At 45.9% G+C, this 17,054-nt stretch overlaps 1 protein-coding gene across 1 annotated transcript in view; it reads left to right on the top strand.

The window, feature by feature from the left end:
- Nucleotides 1–17,054, top strand: part of LOC106747477 (cell adhesion molecule 1-like) — a 114,383-nt gene that overhangs the window by 70,331 nt on the left and 26,998 nt on the right. The window contains exons 2-4 of the mRNA XM_014625037.1: nt 7,139–7,344; nt 15,754–15,889; nt 16,757–16,890. Coding sequence (XP_014480523.1) covers nt 7,139–7,344; nt 15,754–15,889; nt 16,757–16,890 — 476 coding nt within the window. The remainder of the gene's footprint in view (nt 1–7,138; nt 7,345–15,753; nt 15,890–16,756; nt 16,891–17,054) is intronic.

Here is a 17,054-nt window from a genome sequence, read left to right as displayed (position 1 = left end):
GGGGGGGAGCACACAGCTTCAATCCCGGCGAGAAATCAATAACGCACCACTTATCATTTATCCATATTCATTATTAGCTTATGCCGTCACCGCCTACCAATCAGCCTCGATAATTAGCCGCGTAATTAGGGCGCACGGTGCTTAAACATTACCAGCGCGCGATACATTCGCCGCGCATTAATGACTAGATTTCGGCTATTACATAAGCCATCCTGGAAGGACTTTGAAACTACCAGCCAAGATCCCATAAAATCCAATACATCCGCGATAATCCGTGAATATTTGATAACGGACATCAGCGTTCTCTATTATATCGCGCTTCCTGGTTAACGTACGCGCTTATTCTAATCGACGGTGCACGCTCGGGGCGAATTTTCGTGCTTGTTGATCGCAGTAGCGCCAGCTCGTAAATGGGAGACTCGCCGAAGACGTCCGACGTACCGAATTCGATATCGACGCAACGATTGTTCCTTCCGCTTTTCTTCCCAGTCCCTATGTCGTCGTATTCCCCGATGAGCCATCTTCGGGCGGAAACTCTGAATAAAAAAGCGGCAAATAAAAAAGCACCGTGCTTGACAGCCAAGTCATCCCTTTTATCGGCGTACTATATCACGTTCGGNCCCCCCCCCCCCCCCCCCGCCGGTAACGCAACCGCGCACGCACACGCGCGACATTCTATTGCTTTTTCTTCCTTTTTTTTTTTCATACGAGTGGTACACACAAAAAGTGTTCGCTCTGCCATTCGCGTTCATTGAACCGCGCCGAACCGAATTTGCTCTTCCGCATTTACCTACCTCGAATTGTCCAGCCGTACATATATATATATATAACATATATATACACATATATATGTATAATCCTGTGTAACACCCGCCATTACAATCGACATTGAGCTTAAACGAATGAATCCTATCACCGGACGCGATATCTCTGTGAGATCGCTTACGTTGCGGTCCCGTCCCGTGAAAAAGGAGAATAAATAAATAAATAAGCAAAAATACGTAAGTAAACGAGCGGCCTTTAGGACAGCGGCAGAGTACCGGCATTTCGCGCGCGAATTACACTTAGTTACACTTAGCGCGCGACGCGTTAATTGCCGTTCGCATCTGTGCGCCGTTTAAAGGGCGACGACAGGGTAGCGCGCGCGCGCAACGTAGCATTAAATAATTTCAACTCTAACTCGATACGCAACTTTCTAACCGTTACTCCCGCAGCGCGCGGAACGAACTCCGGCATACGTACGCTTAATCCTTAATAGGGCCACGGATTTAACGAGTATTAAATTGCATCAAATCGTAGGCCGAGGTTATCCGTCGATTCGCGGACAATGGCCTGACGAAGAACGAATGACCGTGCGGTCTCGCTCGCGTCAACGCGCTCACGCGTCATTGCGCGGCGGGGATATGTCGGGGATATGTCGCGCGTGAAGGATTTCGACGCTCCCGCGACGGAACTGTCGCGTAAACGCGCACAGGATCGGTAAAAATCGCAAAATCTCAACTGCAAACGCGACCGGCGATGTTCTTTCTCTCTCTCTCTCTCTCTCTACGTTTCTCTCTTTCTCGTTTTCTCCCGCCGGGGCTACCATCGATTTTCCACGCGGACATCCCGGCGGCGAGTACCGCGGCCATAGCTTGTTTATGTGTAATGTTATATCGGCAATCGCGGCTGTTCGCGCACGAGTTTCATTTGTATTTTACGTTCGAATTGCGTTCCCGCGCGACGCGCACGGGAGCGGCCGCCGCTGCGGAGGCGTGAAGCTCTTGCCCACAATCGGAGTAATAGCCAATAAAGCCCGTTATTTTGCAATCAACACGGACATCGGCAGAAAAATGCTTGTTTTCTTTTATGCCGGCTTCGTTAGTCGCGAAGCGAGAGGAAGGGCCGCGGTTTAGCAACGTTTATTGGGAATACAGTAATTAAGCCGGGACTAGTATCGCGTTCCGATAGTGGTAACGCGAGCAGGTCGTTTTAAACGACATAGATCGTAATACGAGTCAATGTAATACGGGAGCCGCGTGGAAATTTTTCCGCAGCGAGAGAGTCGTCCGCGCGTGGACAACGTTTATTAAGGTAGTTAGTCCACCAGACCATTTTCTCAAGAATCTTGTTAAATTTCATCTGCACATATTGATGGATACATGCCTGTAAAATTATAAAACGACTGACTCGTTCGGAAACTGAGATATTTGCAATTAAAGTTGAGACTTTTCATATTCTTCGAGGTTGATGTTTTGTTTTTAATTTCTTCTAAATTATTTGGAATTTTTATGAAAAATTATTATTGTATCATTAAGGATTAATGTAGGGACATTACACACAAATTTCAGAAAATTGTTGACCATACTTTTTAGGAAATACAGTCATAAGATATTTATAATTTGTAGTAATACTCACGATATATGTACGTATATACTTATTTAAATATTTACATACTATTTTCTATTATGTGTGCGCTTCTATTAGCTCTAATATATATATATATTATATATTATATATTATATATTAGCTCTAATATATATATATATTATATATTATATATTATATATTATATATATATATTAGAGTTAATAGAAGCGCACACATAATAGAAAATAGTATGTAAATATTATATGTATATTATTATATATATATATATATATATATATATTAGAGCTAATAGAATATATGTGTGTATATATATATATACACACACATGTATGAAGTATTAATAAGAAAAATAAAAAATAAATAATATTTCCGTGTTTGACACAGTGTGTGTTTATCAGTCATAATTTCGCGCTAAAAATGCACATTTATTATCTAGATAGTTAAATGAAGTCACAGGAAAGTACGTCTTTTCGATAAATAATAAGCTTATGTAGGGATCCTTTAATATCGCCAATGAAAACCCGGCATTCTGCGATACAACTACCTTAGGCAGCGTCGCTGGTGAATTTGTTTCGATCGTTCGCACGTCCGGCACGTCGACTGTTCTTTGTCACTTTGGCCTCGTTTGCCACGCCTCCGAGTCCCCTTCTCTCTGTTTCGTGACACGTCCGCGATAAAGCGAGTTAATTTTTCATAATTATAATAATTGATAAATCGTCGCGCCGGTGTATAATTTTATAGCGGACAGTTAATTAGTATTCGATGTCGAAATATATTTTAAATCGCGCCGGTCTTCAAATTGCGCGCACGGTCGTTGGTCATTCAACCGCACGGAATGAAGTTTGAATTTTGCACGCATCACGCGATGACAATCAATTTTGCGGAAGCATAAAACGGTTTGGTACCGTGCGCTATGCCGCGTTCGATATCTTTTGTAATTGTTATTTATTTGTATCGACTGCGACACACACACGGTCGAAGTAATGGAATAGAAAAAGTAACTCGATTTCTTTCTCTCTCTATTCTTTTTTACAGCGAGTCGACTTTGACGGCGTATACAAACGCACCTACATTTATCTCCCCGTGCTAGAGAGACTAGAAAGAAATAGAAAGAGAGAGAGAGAGAGAGGAAGGGAGGGGGGGAGAGAGAGAGAGAGAGAGAGAGAGAGAGAGAGAGAGAGGGACAAAAAAAGAAATGAGGAAGGGGAGAGGGCAAGGGATGTCTCTTTTACGTGTATTTATACGCGCGCATCTTTATGGACAATAAATTGTTACAGTATCGAGGGCATTCTGCAAAACGAGACGTCGTAGCATTTGCATGTTATCTCGCGCTCTTTCGCGAAATTACGCCGCCCCGTTGCGCTCTCTCAAAAAGCGCGGGGATCGAGCACGGGCGTCGGCGTTATCTGCACGCAGCTTAGAGCGGCCCCCGCGCGTCTTGGAATTATTTATTGCCCTTAATCACCGATCCGTGGCCCTTGGTAGCAGTTAACCCATATTTCCCGGGCTTAATGGCGAGAACAAACAGCGGCACGGTCCGCCGAATATCTCCTTGAGCAACTAAATGTCTCGCGGGTATCGTGCGCCGTCTGCGAAATGTCTAATCGTGACGTTCCGCCGTTTGCACGTTATGCCCGGCTATTTCGCGTAGATGCACTTCTATTTGCCCCGCCGTGCAATTCCGCACGCGAGTGAAGAAGTATGAGGAGGAGGAAGAAGAGGGAGGGGGGGGGGGCTCAAAAGTGTTGGGCGTTGTTTAAGAGACGATCGGCCGCTGCGCGAGGCGACGATGAAAATGATATAAACCCGGGCCGTAACGAGGCGCCGCTACGTACCGCAAAAATCGAGCGATTTTACGACTCGGCTGAGTAACTACTCGCGCTGAGTTGCGTCCGCCGTCGAGGAGCGCGATGTGCTGGCGTGGTAAGGCCTATTATATAATACGCCGTGCGTCGCTGTAAAAAGCACGGAAAAAGGAATCAGCTCTCTATATAACATAACTGAAATTTTTTACCGGACCCATCCGAGTCGAGATTTTAGTCCTACTTTAAGTCTAATTTAGTTCTACATTAAGTGTTCAAAGGTCTTCTATCGCGCTCCTTTGGTGCTACAAATGGAGAAGTCACCGCCATTCTCTCCACTTGAAGTCTTAACGTAGAATTTAAAATTTCGACTCGGGCAGTTCTTAATTATGGAAACTAAAAACTAGATACAGGCACAAAGAAAATTAGTGAAATTTCAGATTTGTTATAGGGACAGTTGATTTTTGCCTGTTAACTTTTGCTAATCTTCACTGCGGGAGGTAATTTCCGCTGTGGAAGCCACTTCTTTCTTTACGCGTTGACACCGGAACGCAGTCGATGGTCCAATGAGGAGGGCTCGTTTTCGAAAAACAAATTCCCTCAATGAACCGTCGGCTGTGTCCCGACATCGGACTCCGACGTAAAATTCATCAGGCGTAAAGGATTGAATGGTGGATTCGGTAGGCTTAAAGATCCGCACGCGACTATCGATCAGAAATCGTCGCATCGCTAATTCAATTATGAAACATGGCTTTTCCTTTTCTTCTCCGCCATCGCCGATAGCTCGGCTCCGCGATGAGCAGCATTATGAATCCATTAAACTTTGCGAGGGGTGTACCGCGCGGGGAAACATTATGTTGCCACGTTTCGCGGGAGGAGCGTTCCATGCGGCACACGTTTCATGCATTTTTATCCCATTTCAAGGAGTAGCGTTACGTTACGTGCGCGATGCACCTACATTATGTAAACGTTGCTTCATCTCTCTCTCTCTCTCTCTCTCTCTGTCTTCTCTTCTTGCTCTCTTTCTCTCTCCCAGTCTCCCACTAGATTATTTATTATACTAATTACGGAATTGCGGGGCCTCTACGGAGTTCCACTTGTGCGCTTAGAGCTCGACGCGACGGCGCGAATAAAGTTTTCGCCCAGAATAAGTTGTACCGCGAACGTGCGCGCACCTCTCTCTACGAGGCGAGCGCGCGCGCACGCTCGACAAAGTTTATCGAAAGCATTCAGCCCTGACACGTACGTTGAATTAATTTCGCTCGCGCGGCTCGCCCTCCTCCCGTCCTTCCGTGATTGGCTCCTCGAGAAGAAGACTAAAAGGACGAGACGGAGGAGGATCGCGATTGTCTCTCTTTCTCTCTATCTGTCTCTCCTCCTTCCACTCATGCGGATGGTAATAGAGACTGCCTTCCTCCCTTTGATCGCTCCAGTGAAATGGGATTCCAAAGCGTCTCGGAAGTCGACGGAAAGACGGCGACAAGAGCCGATGACCGCAAACGTTTCGAGTGGAAATTACTGGAAGACACCCGCGCGTCGCCTCTCGTATTTCGACGCCGAGACCGGATCTCGATGTGAAACGCTCGCGAGGAGCCGCGACTGTTCTAAGCGCACCGAGTAAAGCGTTTTCCGATCCCGATGATCATTTGCGCGAACTCGTCCGCCTCCCGTTTCACCCTCCCTGTCTCATGTAAACGAACGCGCGCGTGAGATTCGAGAAAAATGGATCGGTAAAATCAACAGGCACCGCGAGATCCCGCGAGACTCGTCGCGCTGTGAGCGTGTTTCCTTCCTTCCTTCCTACCTACTTACCTACTTTGCCTCCTTTCCCAACTTTTATCGCTCATAGGCGCATATTATCCTTATCAACTGCCGTTGCTAGAGAACGTATAATCCTCGCGAGAACGCGCAACGAGCGGAGCAACAGCGCGTTGTCCGCGCGTTATTTCGTCGGCCCGCAAACGTTGGTACAATTCCCCGGGTATTGGTAAAACTTAGATTGAAAATCGCGTGTATCGCACGCCGCGGGAACGTTTGATTAAATGCTTCGGTAAATGTTGATGAGACATAATCAATTATGCTAATTGAGTTAATTATGTATAATAATAGATTCGCCGTTCTACATAAGAGGATCATTGGCAGGATTAAATTTTCAGCTAATTTCCTCGAAACACAACAATCGATGTTTGTTGTACACCATTCATCGTTATCAATTATGCCGGCGATCTTTTTCATAAAGTATCGAACGATAAATAGAAATATTAATTAATGATCCCTACAGCTAATTAATACGTTTAATCATGTCGCGGTGATTTGCGTCTCAACAGCGGAGTGCTCGTAAAAATAACACGCGCGCACCGGCTGGCGGTAAAATAGAATAAAGTTCGTAAAAAAAAAAAAGAGAAGAGTAGCCCGGGAGTAACACTTATAAAAAATTTCATTCCGGGCTGGGCGTTACGTCTCCTCCGGAAAGACGTTGAAAGTTGAGTGAGGCACGGCGGAACTTCTGCAGCCTGACACTCGGCCGTCGTTTATAAAAGGTCGGCGAAACGAGTTCGCAATCACTGATCGATGGAACATTAAATCACGCCGCGAACTTTCGGCCCGCGGGCTGAAAAATTTATCGGAATTATTTATGGCCGTCGCACGCTGACCGACAGACGCTTAATCCTAAAACACAGATTCGCGGATAGCGCGCCGCAATCGAGCGCGTCCACGACTGTCGGCCGTCGCATAACTCTCCGCGAAAATAACGCGCGCGAGTTATTATATTCCGTTTGCGTTTCGTGCGAGCTTGTAATCGCGATTGTCGTACATTATGATCCGACGGCGATAAATGTACCTTCGGCACACGCGCCCGAAAACACACGGCAGGGGACGCGTTATTATGCGCGCGTACGCGTTAGCAGACGTGAACCGCTCAATCGAATATCCTTCAAAGCGACTCGCTTTTTTATTGTTCGCAGGTGCAACAGGTTTGAAAGATCTGACGATAAACGTACCGGCCACGGTGAGATCGGGCGATACCGTGACGTTGTCGTGCCACTACGACCTGGAAGGCTCATCACTGTACACAATACAATGGTTTCACGATAATAGTGAATTTTATCGCTATGTGTTCGATCGCGTGCCACCCGCCAGCAGTTTCAACGTGTCTGGTATACAAGTCAACGTGAGTAATCATCTTCCGGAGCAACTTGCGAAAATTTTCCGACGCTGTTTCCCAAAAAAGTACCCCTGAAAATATACATAGTGACAAATTTTGTGTTGAAAACGTAATTGAAATTGTTACTTCAACACGCGGGATGTGTTAGAAAGTATACAAATATGTGTTAAAAAGTACACAAATGTAATGTTAAATTAACACATTCACCTTGGCAACATATGTTAATACATTATACTTGTATACTTTTAAACACATTGTCCATTGTTAACGTAATACAAAATTTCAATGGACTATTTTGAAAATAAAACTTTTTCCTGTGTGCAGTCGGAAAAAATTCACGTGGTTAAAATGATTTCTTGGGAATCGAGTAACTGACCGACTTCATGACATGCATATATTTGTAATACTAAATATGTTCCTAATAAGTGTAAAAAATCTTCATTACTTTTAACTAGGCTTTATTCTGATGAAATTTTACGTTGGTTTGCGAAAATGTGATAACGTTCGAAAATCAAGCGCGACGAAAATCGACCGGCAACGAAGTTTCCGCTGAGACATAAACGATGTCGAATAGCGTACCGAGCATCAGTAGATGAGAAAGAAGCCGCGATAATCGTGAGATGTCCTGCGTATTTCATATTTAGTGTAGCCGGTGCCTCATTTGCGGTAATAACCCAGTCACCGTACGTTTATCTTTATTACGCTCAACTTCTCAATTAACCCGCAATAAAAATCTTATCTCCTTAATAACACTTCCGCGAAAGTTTATTATACTAATTTCGCTTACCAGGATGTTCACTACGAGTGGCGCGCTCATCCGATAAGCCGGCCCGAAATCACGAAAAAATTCTAATTATGCGGAACCTGAATGAGAGAGATTAAGGCATCGGGCACCGCGGGGCTAACCGTTTTCTCATCGTAAATCATCGGCCTTCGAATTCAAACGAAGAGAGGATCGACGCTTGCGGATTTGATTGGGTCCCGAGCAAACGTAAAACGATAGGCCGGACAGTATTTTAAAAACCCTTCTACATAAGTCGCAACATACAAAACGCAATTCGCAGACATGTATGCAAAATGACGTTCCGCCGTACTAAAGGGCGCGCATTCGCAAATTGGTCATGCGCAACGACTCGGGTAGAAATTAATCAGGGCGTGTCCCAAATCTGTAATGGCCCTAGATAGACATGTCCCAAAATAGGTCTGCCTATGTTGGGCCTAAATATAGTTTAGAATTTCTAAATGGAATTTCCTTAAAAGGCCCTGAATAGACACTAACGCAGATTTATCTAACAAGGTTTATAGCTAACAGGGCCCAGTCAGGGCCTAGTTAAATAGATTTGCAAAACTGGCCCTAAATTGTACAAGTGTTACATTTCTGTACAGGGCTTAGACAGAAGTGGGGAAAAATTGTGTACGGCCTTTTCAGTCCCCGTTTTAAATTCCTACACGGAGAATTAAGTCAATTCCAACTTTCCGCATATACGGCAACTGCGTGGATTAATCAGAGAAAAGCAAAGGATAGCTGTCACTTTCCTGCTACAGTTTGCGAACCGCATCCTGCGCGTTGCGACGTATGCAGAGTCTTTAATGCTACCCGTTTGCGCATTCGAATCACGCGTCGATTCTCATCGTACAATGTTTGTGATAAAATTGCATTTATTCTCCGAAGGATGCGCGTATCGGTGCACGCCGGTTTGATCCATTTATCAAGCATGCTCTCCCTTTCGAAGGGAACGTCAAGATAAGAAGCAAAGAGCCAAGCCGATTTTTGCGCTCGCGAGTAAACGACGGCTCGTTCTCTCTCTTCCTCATCCCCCTTTTTTCTCTCTTTACGACTCGAGCTCGATCCGACCGTAATCTATTTTTCCGCGGAAAACACAGTACCTGCAAGCAGATTCGATAAGAGAGGAGAAGAATATCCGTGCCGTCGCGTCTTTCGCATCCCAACCGTGGACGAAACTTCTTGCCGCTCTTGCCCCCTACGCTCTTTCTAATCTCCCATGCGCCCGGGAGCCTCCATTTTTCCGCCGGTGTGGCCGCGACGAAGGTAAAAGTTTCTCACGGATGCGGGGGCGCCGGGGAATCGATAGGCTGATTTATGGCGTGTACTACGACCGCGACACGACTTGAACCCGGGTCAAGCGAGTTCCGTGTTTTACCGACGCGTCGATTCAACGCCGTCGCAATCGCGCCGCGACTCATCCCTCCTCCTCCGTTTCTCGCGCGTCCCTCTGCGAGGTGTGACTCTTCTCGAATTCTCCGACGTGAATATTTCTCCGCGAGAAAATGGAATATCCTTTTACGCGGAAGAGAGAGATGGCACTCGGCGCGAATGCAATGACCCGTCGATTTGTGTAAAATATCTTCATTGCGCGTATTGCGGCAGAGGAACGCAGCAAGTTTCAGATATTTGTGTTTATTAACTGTACGCGATAATTGAATTGTCGGAGAGGTAAGTGGGGAAATCAGCATTTTCACACATCAGCATATTCACACAGTGAATGTCCCAATTAGTGACAATTAGTGACAGTGTCCCAAATTTATGACGACCGCATTTGTCCTTCTTAATAAGTCGAATAATATAGTTTTATATTTATCCAAAAGTTTTTACTCTAAATTTTATATATTATTTACTGTAACAAATTTCGAATGAAATTAAAAGCCATTTTGAATACTGGAATATCATAATTATATGCGTGCTTCTAATAGTGAAATAGTTATTACTCGCCGACATCTTAGAAGTTAGTCGTTAATATAAGGCATATTTTTTTGGTATTTTTGTAGCTATTTTTAACCTCAAGCGATTGAAATCGTGCTGTCAAAATCGAAAAACATCAAGGAATATTTTGCAAGCGGAAAGTAACAAGTTACATGTTTTTGGTAGTTAATACGTGTATGTCACTATACACGGTATTTGAATATTTATTTATCTCTATTACTGATTACCTAAATAAATATGGTGTAAAATTATGTTTTTATTTCTAAAGAAAAAATGTGATTTATAAATTTTACTCTTTATAAAGTTAAGGAATAGTATTAAGATTATAATTTACTCATGCAAACTTTAATAAATACTTTAATAAATAAGAAAATATGAGTTTTAGTTTACAAACTTTAATAAAAACTTTAATAAATAAGAAAATATGAGTTTTAGTTTATAAACTATCATGTTTAAATCTGTAATAGAGACGTTTTTCATGATTCTGTATCAATTCGTGACATTAGAATAATGATTTGTGTCTGTCTGTAATAGAACTGTCTATATGTTCATCACTCGTCAATAATATAGATATATATATGTCACGCAAATTGGGGCAGAATCAAGGTTACATGTTATTAAATGCTACTTCCGTCACTGTTGAAAACATAATATAAATTGATTAAAATTTTATCACAAATTAAAAGATCTAAGTCTATTAGTATAGCAAATGTTTAAACTTTCGAACAAAACAAACGTTATGTACTCAACACGTGTATTATTATAATAATTTATTAATTTATTTTCAAGATGAGGTTACTTTGTCACACTAGTTGGGATATTACCTTACCTTTCTTTCAGTCGACCGTTTCGTACATCTGCCATGAACTTTTTGTAAATTTTATGATACGTTATTATTAAGACGACAAGTATCTTAGGTGAAAGGTTGCTGAGAAGTCGCGTATGATCTCCCGTGCGTCGGTGGAGCGTGCACATTTAATAGCATCCAGCGCTGGGCTTCCTCCTTGCTTCCTATCCCTTTATCCTTTGTCCGACCGCTCAAAGAAAGCACGTTCCGAAGTCCTGCAGGAAAATATTCCCACAGGATTCGTGGGAACGTGCCTTATCGATGTAATTACCGCCGAATTGAGAGGTGGAAAACAGTCCGTGAAAGCTCGGGACGAAATTTTGAAGGGAAACGCAAAAATGCGTAACCGAGGGGAGCTACTCGGTCGAAGAAACGACGCCGCGGAGAGGGCGAGAGCAGGTGTTGCTAGAGAAGGAAAGTACGATTGAATAATGGACGAAACACCGTACAGAACGGGAAACATAATACGCGGAAATCGTAAATAAATTATGGAGGGTGGCGAAGAGCGAAAAACGCGGGCGGGAGGGACGGGGCGAAGAAGCGATTAAGAAGCGGGCGAGAGAAGCGACGGAAAGCGACGTGGGAGAAAGATAACGTTCGCCGAAAAGGTGTCAGGTGACCTCCTGGAGTTTCGAATATTTCAAGACTCGAGAGAGAGAGAGAGAGAGAGAGAAGAATGGCGGGCGATGAGGAAAAGAAAACGATATGAGAGAGAGAGAGAGAGAGAGAAAGAGAGAGAGAGGAGGAAGCTATCCGGCAGCAGGCAATGGCGGCGAATCGACGCTGACGGAGGTGCAAGGGCTTCATCCGATGCGCGGCAGTCTTCTCAATTTCTCTCCCTTCGAATGCGACAGTAAGGATTCAATTTTTCCAACTTCCTCTGCCAACTCCGCATGGATTCGGAGTCATTTCACGGGATTTTCACTTCACGCGCTTCGGCGCACCCCGACGAGCGAGATCGCGGCGGCGATATGGGGCGTCATTTTTTTTTTCACCGCTGATTTTGTCGCGCTATCGATACTTTACCGAGCGCGGAGCGGCGCGCGGGGAAGGGTGAGGAGGGGCGGACGTTGAAAACGCGACACGACGCTTAATAATGCACTACGACGCATAGTTTCCGAAGCGATTTAATGAGTGAATATTAATTCAGAAGCGAGGCTCGACGTGAATTACGACGTTACTCGGGAAAGACGCACAGCCCTTCGCCTTTCGCGCGAGCAGAGCGCGAGGCGCGCAAGATTTAAACTCGCCCGCGCGCTGAGACAGACGGGAAGTCGGGCTCGAGGAATTTTCATGGGCGTATAAAGCGTCTTAAGTCGGCGGATAGAGGCGGGTAACTACGGCAGCGTAATCTTTATACGGAGAATTTACAACGGCCCGCGCGTCTAACGGATGGCCGACGGTGGACCCTCACGAGGCGTTTTTGCGATCGTCCACTTCTGATGTCGCGCGGCGGTTAGATCATATCGTTTCACCGCGAAAGAGGCTGCCGAGAGAGGCCGTCGCGCGTTTCTAAATGGAGCGCCATGCAACTGCACCGATAAACTCGTCTTTTTAGCGCCACTTAAGGATATCCCTCTCGCGTTACCGCCCGAGACTGAAACATCGGCGGGAGAAATAGCCCAGAGAAAGAGCGCGAAAGCACGCTCTTTCTCTCTCTCTCTCTCTCTCTCTTGCGGCACGCGAAACGCGATCTCGTCGTGATAAAACTGCTCCCGTATCCGAAGATTTAGGATAATAATTTTTCGCTATCCGATTAAGTTTCTATCGTCTATCCCGATTGGCTCGTATATCTTCGCCGAGCGAGTATTTTTGCTCGATATAAGAATAGAGGTGATATTTGTTCCGCGTGAGTCATGGTCCGTAATATCATGTAACGGTATTGAGCTATTGTTACTGTGCGGCGTAATCGATGAATCTGGAGGGAATAGCGCTCGCTCCCGTAACATTCCATAAACGAATACGAAGGGCGAAATCTCCCGAGCGCCGTTGTCGCGGCTTTTTCCGAACGAAAGAGACATCGTACGCGACGAGAGTTGTCGTCGTCGCATTGGAAATCGCCACATTGGGTGAATTTATCTATCAACAATGCCAAAGTGCCCGTATTCACCGATGACACTTCGGAAAAACCGTCGGAACGATGTCGAAGGATATCTCAGGACGCGTTAATCCTCATCCTTCTTTATGTCTGCATATGGAGCTTTCTGATGCAACGCGCATTCAGAACTGTATGCCCGATAGTTCGATTTCACGATTCCTTTGCGCATGGAAAATCTACGTGCGCAAAAAGAAAAGCGCTAGAATCAAGTAAACGCAATTCCTTTTCAAACTTTTGAATCACGTATCATTTTTATTAATTTATGTATAACTTAATAGTTTGCGATAAATACTTACTTGAACGCAATAATAATTTAATTTTGTTTATAAATAAATAATTTAATGTAAGAGTGGAAAATGGTTATAAATTTAAAAGAATATTTACTAGAAATACGTAATACTTCTTTTCCGTCGAAGAAACACAGTGGTTTTTAAAATTTAGATTTTTCTATCCTGCAAATATTTTCTAAAAATAAATTCTGATATTCTCAATATTACGAATTTAATATTTGTCACAGTCGTTTTAACACATATAAATAAATGTCTACTTGTACGAAAGAAATACCATATTGTATTTACTCAATTGTGTTTTCACTTTTAATAAATATTTGCCAAAGAATATTGGAGTAACTACTTTACTTGGAACAAGTAAATATTACTTGAACGGTAGCACTTTTTCTCAATGTAAAGATTGCGACGCGTGGGTATAAAATCGGACATCAGAGCGGTGCTCGAAATTTCAACGACGCGTCTCTGAGCCGTCGTGGACTTTCGATGTGCGCCGCATCGACACACGTACATTACACGTCTACTCGCCTGTATGGCCTCATTTAATCAGGAATATAGGACATGCTGAAAAATAGGATACACGCTCACACTTTTCATAAAAGGAGGCAACGCGTGGCTCCACCGCAGTTTCCGCCCCGACAGATTCGAATAGTCGCTGCGCACAACTCCTTTCAATGATATTTTTCATCGAGCGTCTCGTCCACGCCGATGCCAGAAGCGGAAGAAACGATGAAAAAGACTTGTCCCCTCATCCGATATAGTTTGTAAAGGAGGCGGAGACGCTCGCCGTGATGAATATAAATGCCCGCGAAGAGGAAAGGAGCGCGCGAGGCCACAAAAAGAAACGGAGTGCGCGCGGTAGTAGAATCCAGATTTGAACGTGGAAGAAGGGTTCGGTTGTGGGATCGATAGCGGTGCAGAATGCAAAGCGGTATTAGCTGCGCTTAATATCAGAAGGATCCGGCGCGCAGAGGGATCGAGTGAAGAAGAGGATCGCGATCATAGGCCGCGCAAACATCGAAATATTTCGGAAAACGATCCGTTCAGGTGACATCGCCCGTAAACAAATCCGCTTATCGCGGTTAACGACGCGGGATTGTACCCAATACGATTCGCACGCGAACGCTGACAATACTGTCGTTAATGTTGACTTATCGATGCGTCATTCTATCGTTACATCAGTTTTATTACTCGGTGCCTTTCGTATCGTAAGTCACCCTCTCACACGCGGCGCCAAGTTACTGCGACACAATTCAATGTTGCTTTTCGCAAGAAACCGTCTCTTTATCTTTACATCGCGCAACTTTTTATTCCGGTATAAGGGCACCCGAGGAGACAAAAAATTCCCCATCGTTTCTCGCTGTTCGAAGTTCTCGCGAGGAACGTGCATATTTTTCCGCAACGTCGCACGCAAAGTCGAGGCACGATGACGACTTATTTTTTGACGTACCAGTCGCACGTACGTACGTCTCGAATTCGACGTCACTTTCATCGATGTCGCAAGAAACGGAAACTTTTCTCCTTTGTTCTTCTCCGGCGCCTAAGAGACAGCTAAAACGCTTCCTACAAAGATGTGTCAGTAAAAAAATCCTTACTCGCGCGCGCGTGCACACGGGGTAACCTATATCTGACACCGTCGAGGGGGCGGGATGCTTCCCCGCTCTTCAAGCGCCTGTAAAAGCACTTGGAGGAACGTCGTTTTGAAAGGAATCTTCGGCGTTACTTCAGTGACAGTTCCCACTGAGATCCATGCTTTTAGCGAAGTTGCCGGAACGCGCGATCGATACTTATTATCGTCCCCTCTCATCCCGATAGTCGATGCGACGGGATAACTAAGTACAAGCACCGCTGATAACCGTTTCGCGCGGGACTGTGCCGCCCCTTTCCCGTCGTCTAATTATTTCGTCATTACGGAGGGAGCGTAAGGAATAAAAGAACGAACGTTAACCACTTAGGGAACGGTGAGCCATTCGTAATGAATAATCCCCGGCATCCCCCATTCGCATCTTCCGCCGAACTTCCTCCCTCGACTCGAGATTACAGAGTGTTAAAGTTTAATTGAGGCACGGCGGGGAAGGGCCCGGAAAACGCGAGAATTTTGTAGACGCTCGCTGAAATATCGCGCAAGAACCGCCGCGCGGAGAGAGAGAGAGAGAGAGATATCACGTGAGAATAATTTCATGCCGACGAGTTATCGGCGTGAAAAACACTCGCGAGCGCGGATGGTCGAAAGATCGCGATTATGGAAGCGTTCCTTGACTATCGACGCGAACCACCGTGAAAAATGGCGAAACTTTAGCGTAAGCTAGCTGTACTGTCGTAAAAAGCCCGGTCTGGCCGGTCGCGGGAGAAAAGGGCGCGCGTGGATCGTATAAGCTACCTTCTTGTAGGGAATAAGAAGGGTAGGGGAGCACCGGGGACGCCGGTTGGAGCACGGTACATCGAGCTTCGCGTTTTACAGATCTCCAAATCGAATACGCACGACGTGACATTGGTGGACGTGTCCAGGAACCTGACCGGATGGTACAAGTGCGAAGTATCCGCCAGCAGCCCTTCCTATCACACCATGATCGAGAAGGCCATGATGGAAGTAGTCGGTAAGTGCGCGTCGATCGTTACGTATTAAAAGCGCGTTTCTCTTCCTTCCCCCCCGCCCTTTTTCCTCTTCGCCGCGATTTCGAGAACGCACATTTCGCGTCGGGATTGTTCGGAAGCGCGCGAACGCCGCCCGTTTGTTTTGCTGTTCGATTCCGAAGCGGTGATACATTTCGTAAGTACGTATGGGGGATCAACGATCCCGGCCCTGATACCGGGTTTAGGCGGAATCGATGTAGCCCGTAACGCTCCGATAAGATACTTCGTCGATTTCCAGCGGACAAACCGGATCCACGATTTCGCTCCGAGCGGTCCGCGTCGTTACGTTCCCATGTGGGCGTGTATGTGTGCGTCCGTACGTGGCGTGCGATTTCGCATTCGATCGCGGATCACGGGTGACAAAGGCGCTTCAGCGCGATCTTCTTGAAAAATCGCCGGTTCTCAAGGAGCACGTGTTATTTCTCGATGCATTGTACGTACGAGAGTGCAGCGATGAGACGAAGCGGAGTTTCTCTGGGAGACCAGCGCAGCTGGTTCTTCGCGATCGGCCAGGAAACTCGTGCATCAAATAACGCGTACATGGCCGCGCGCACACACACACACCGGGTACACGCGCGAGCTGCAACGGTATATCGTGACACAGATTACAAATTGTTAAACGAAATGCACAGCGGTGTCCGAGGGATCAGCTGGAAACACTAGCCATCGCCGTCGTGGTATCGGGCCATGACGACGGGCTCGTCGTTGCTCAAGTGTTGCCGGTGTACGCGCTCCGTGACACCCTCGGCGCCGCTGGCATGTCGCCAGATGTCGAGTTAGTGCCGCGGCAGCAGTCGCATGTGCTAAACGACATAATTATTATGCCTTAGACGCCCCAAAAACGGATCCTACGATTCGTACGGAGAAGGAGCGCATAGCGGTGGGCGAGACGCTGCGAGTGAACTGCACCTCGGGCAACTCCCGGCCCGCCTCCACCGTTACGTGGAAGCTCAACGGGGATTCCGTAAGTATCGCCTTGCCTCGCTTCGCCCGACCCGCCGCCTTACCCTGTATATATACGTCTTCGGGTCGTAGCTACGTGACCCCACTGGATGATTAGAGTCGCGCCCGGAAGACTCCGACCTGCGCCTATTCCATTCTGTTTCGTCCCCCCCCCCCCCCCCCCCC

Source organism: Dinoponera quadriceps, unplaced genomic scaffold, assembly GCF_001313825.1.
Source record: "Dinoponera quadriceps isolate SergipeBrazil2010 unplaced genomic scaffold, ASM131382v1 scaffold1750, whole genome shotgun sequence".
Classification (NCBI taxonomy): Eukaryota; Metazoa; Arthropoda; class Insecta; order Hymenoptera; family Formicidae; genus Dinoponera; species Dinoponera quadriceps.
The sequence above is the reverse complement of the archived record's forward strand: the minus strand, read 5'-3'. Positions and strand labels throughout refer to the sequence as shown.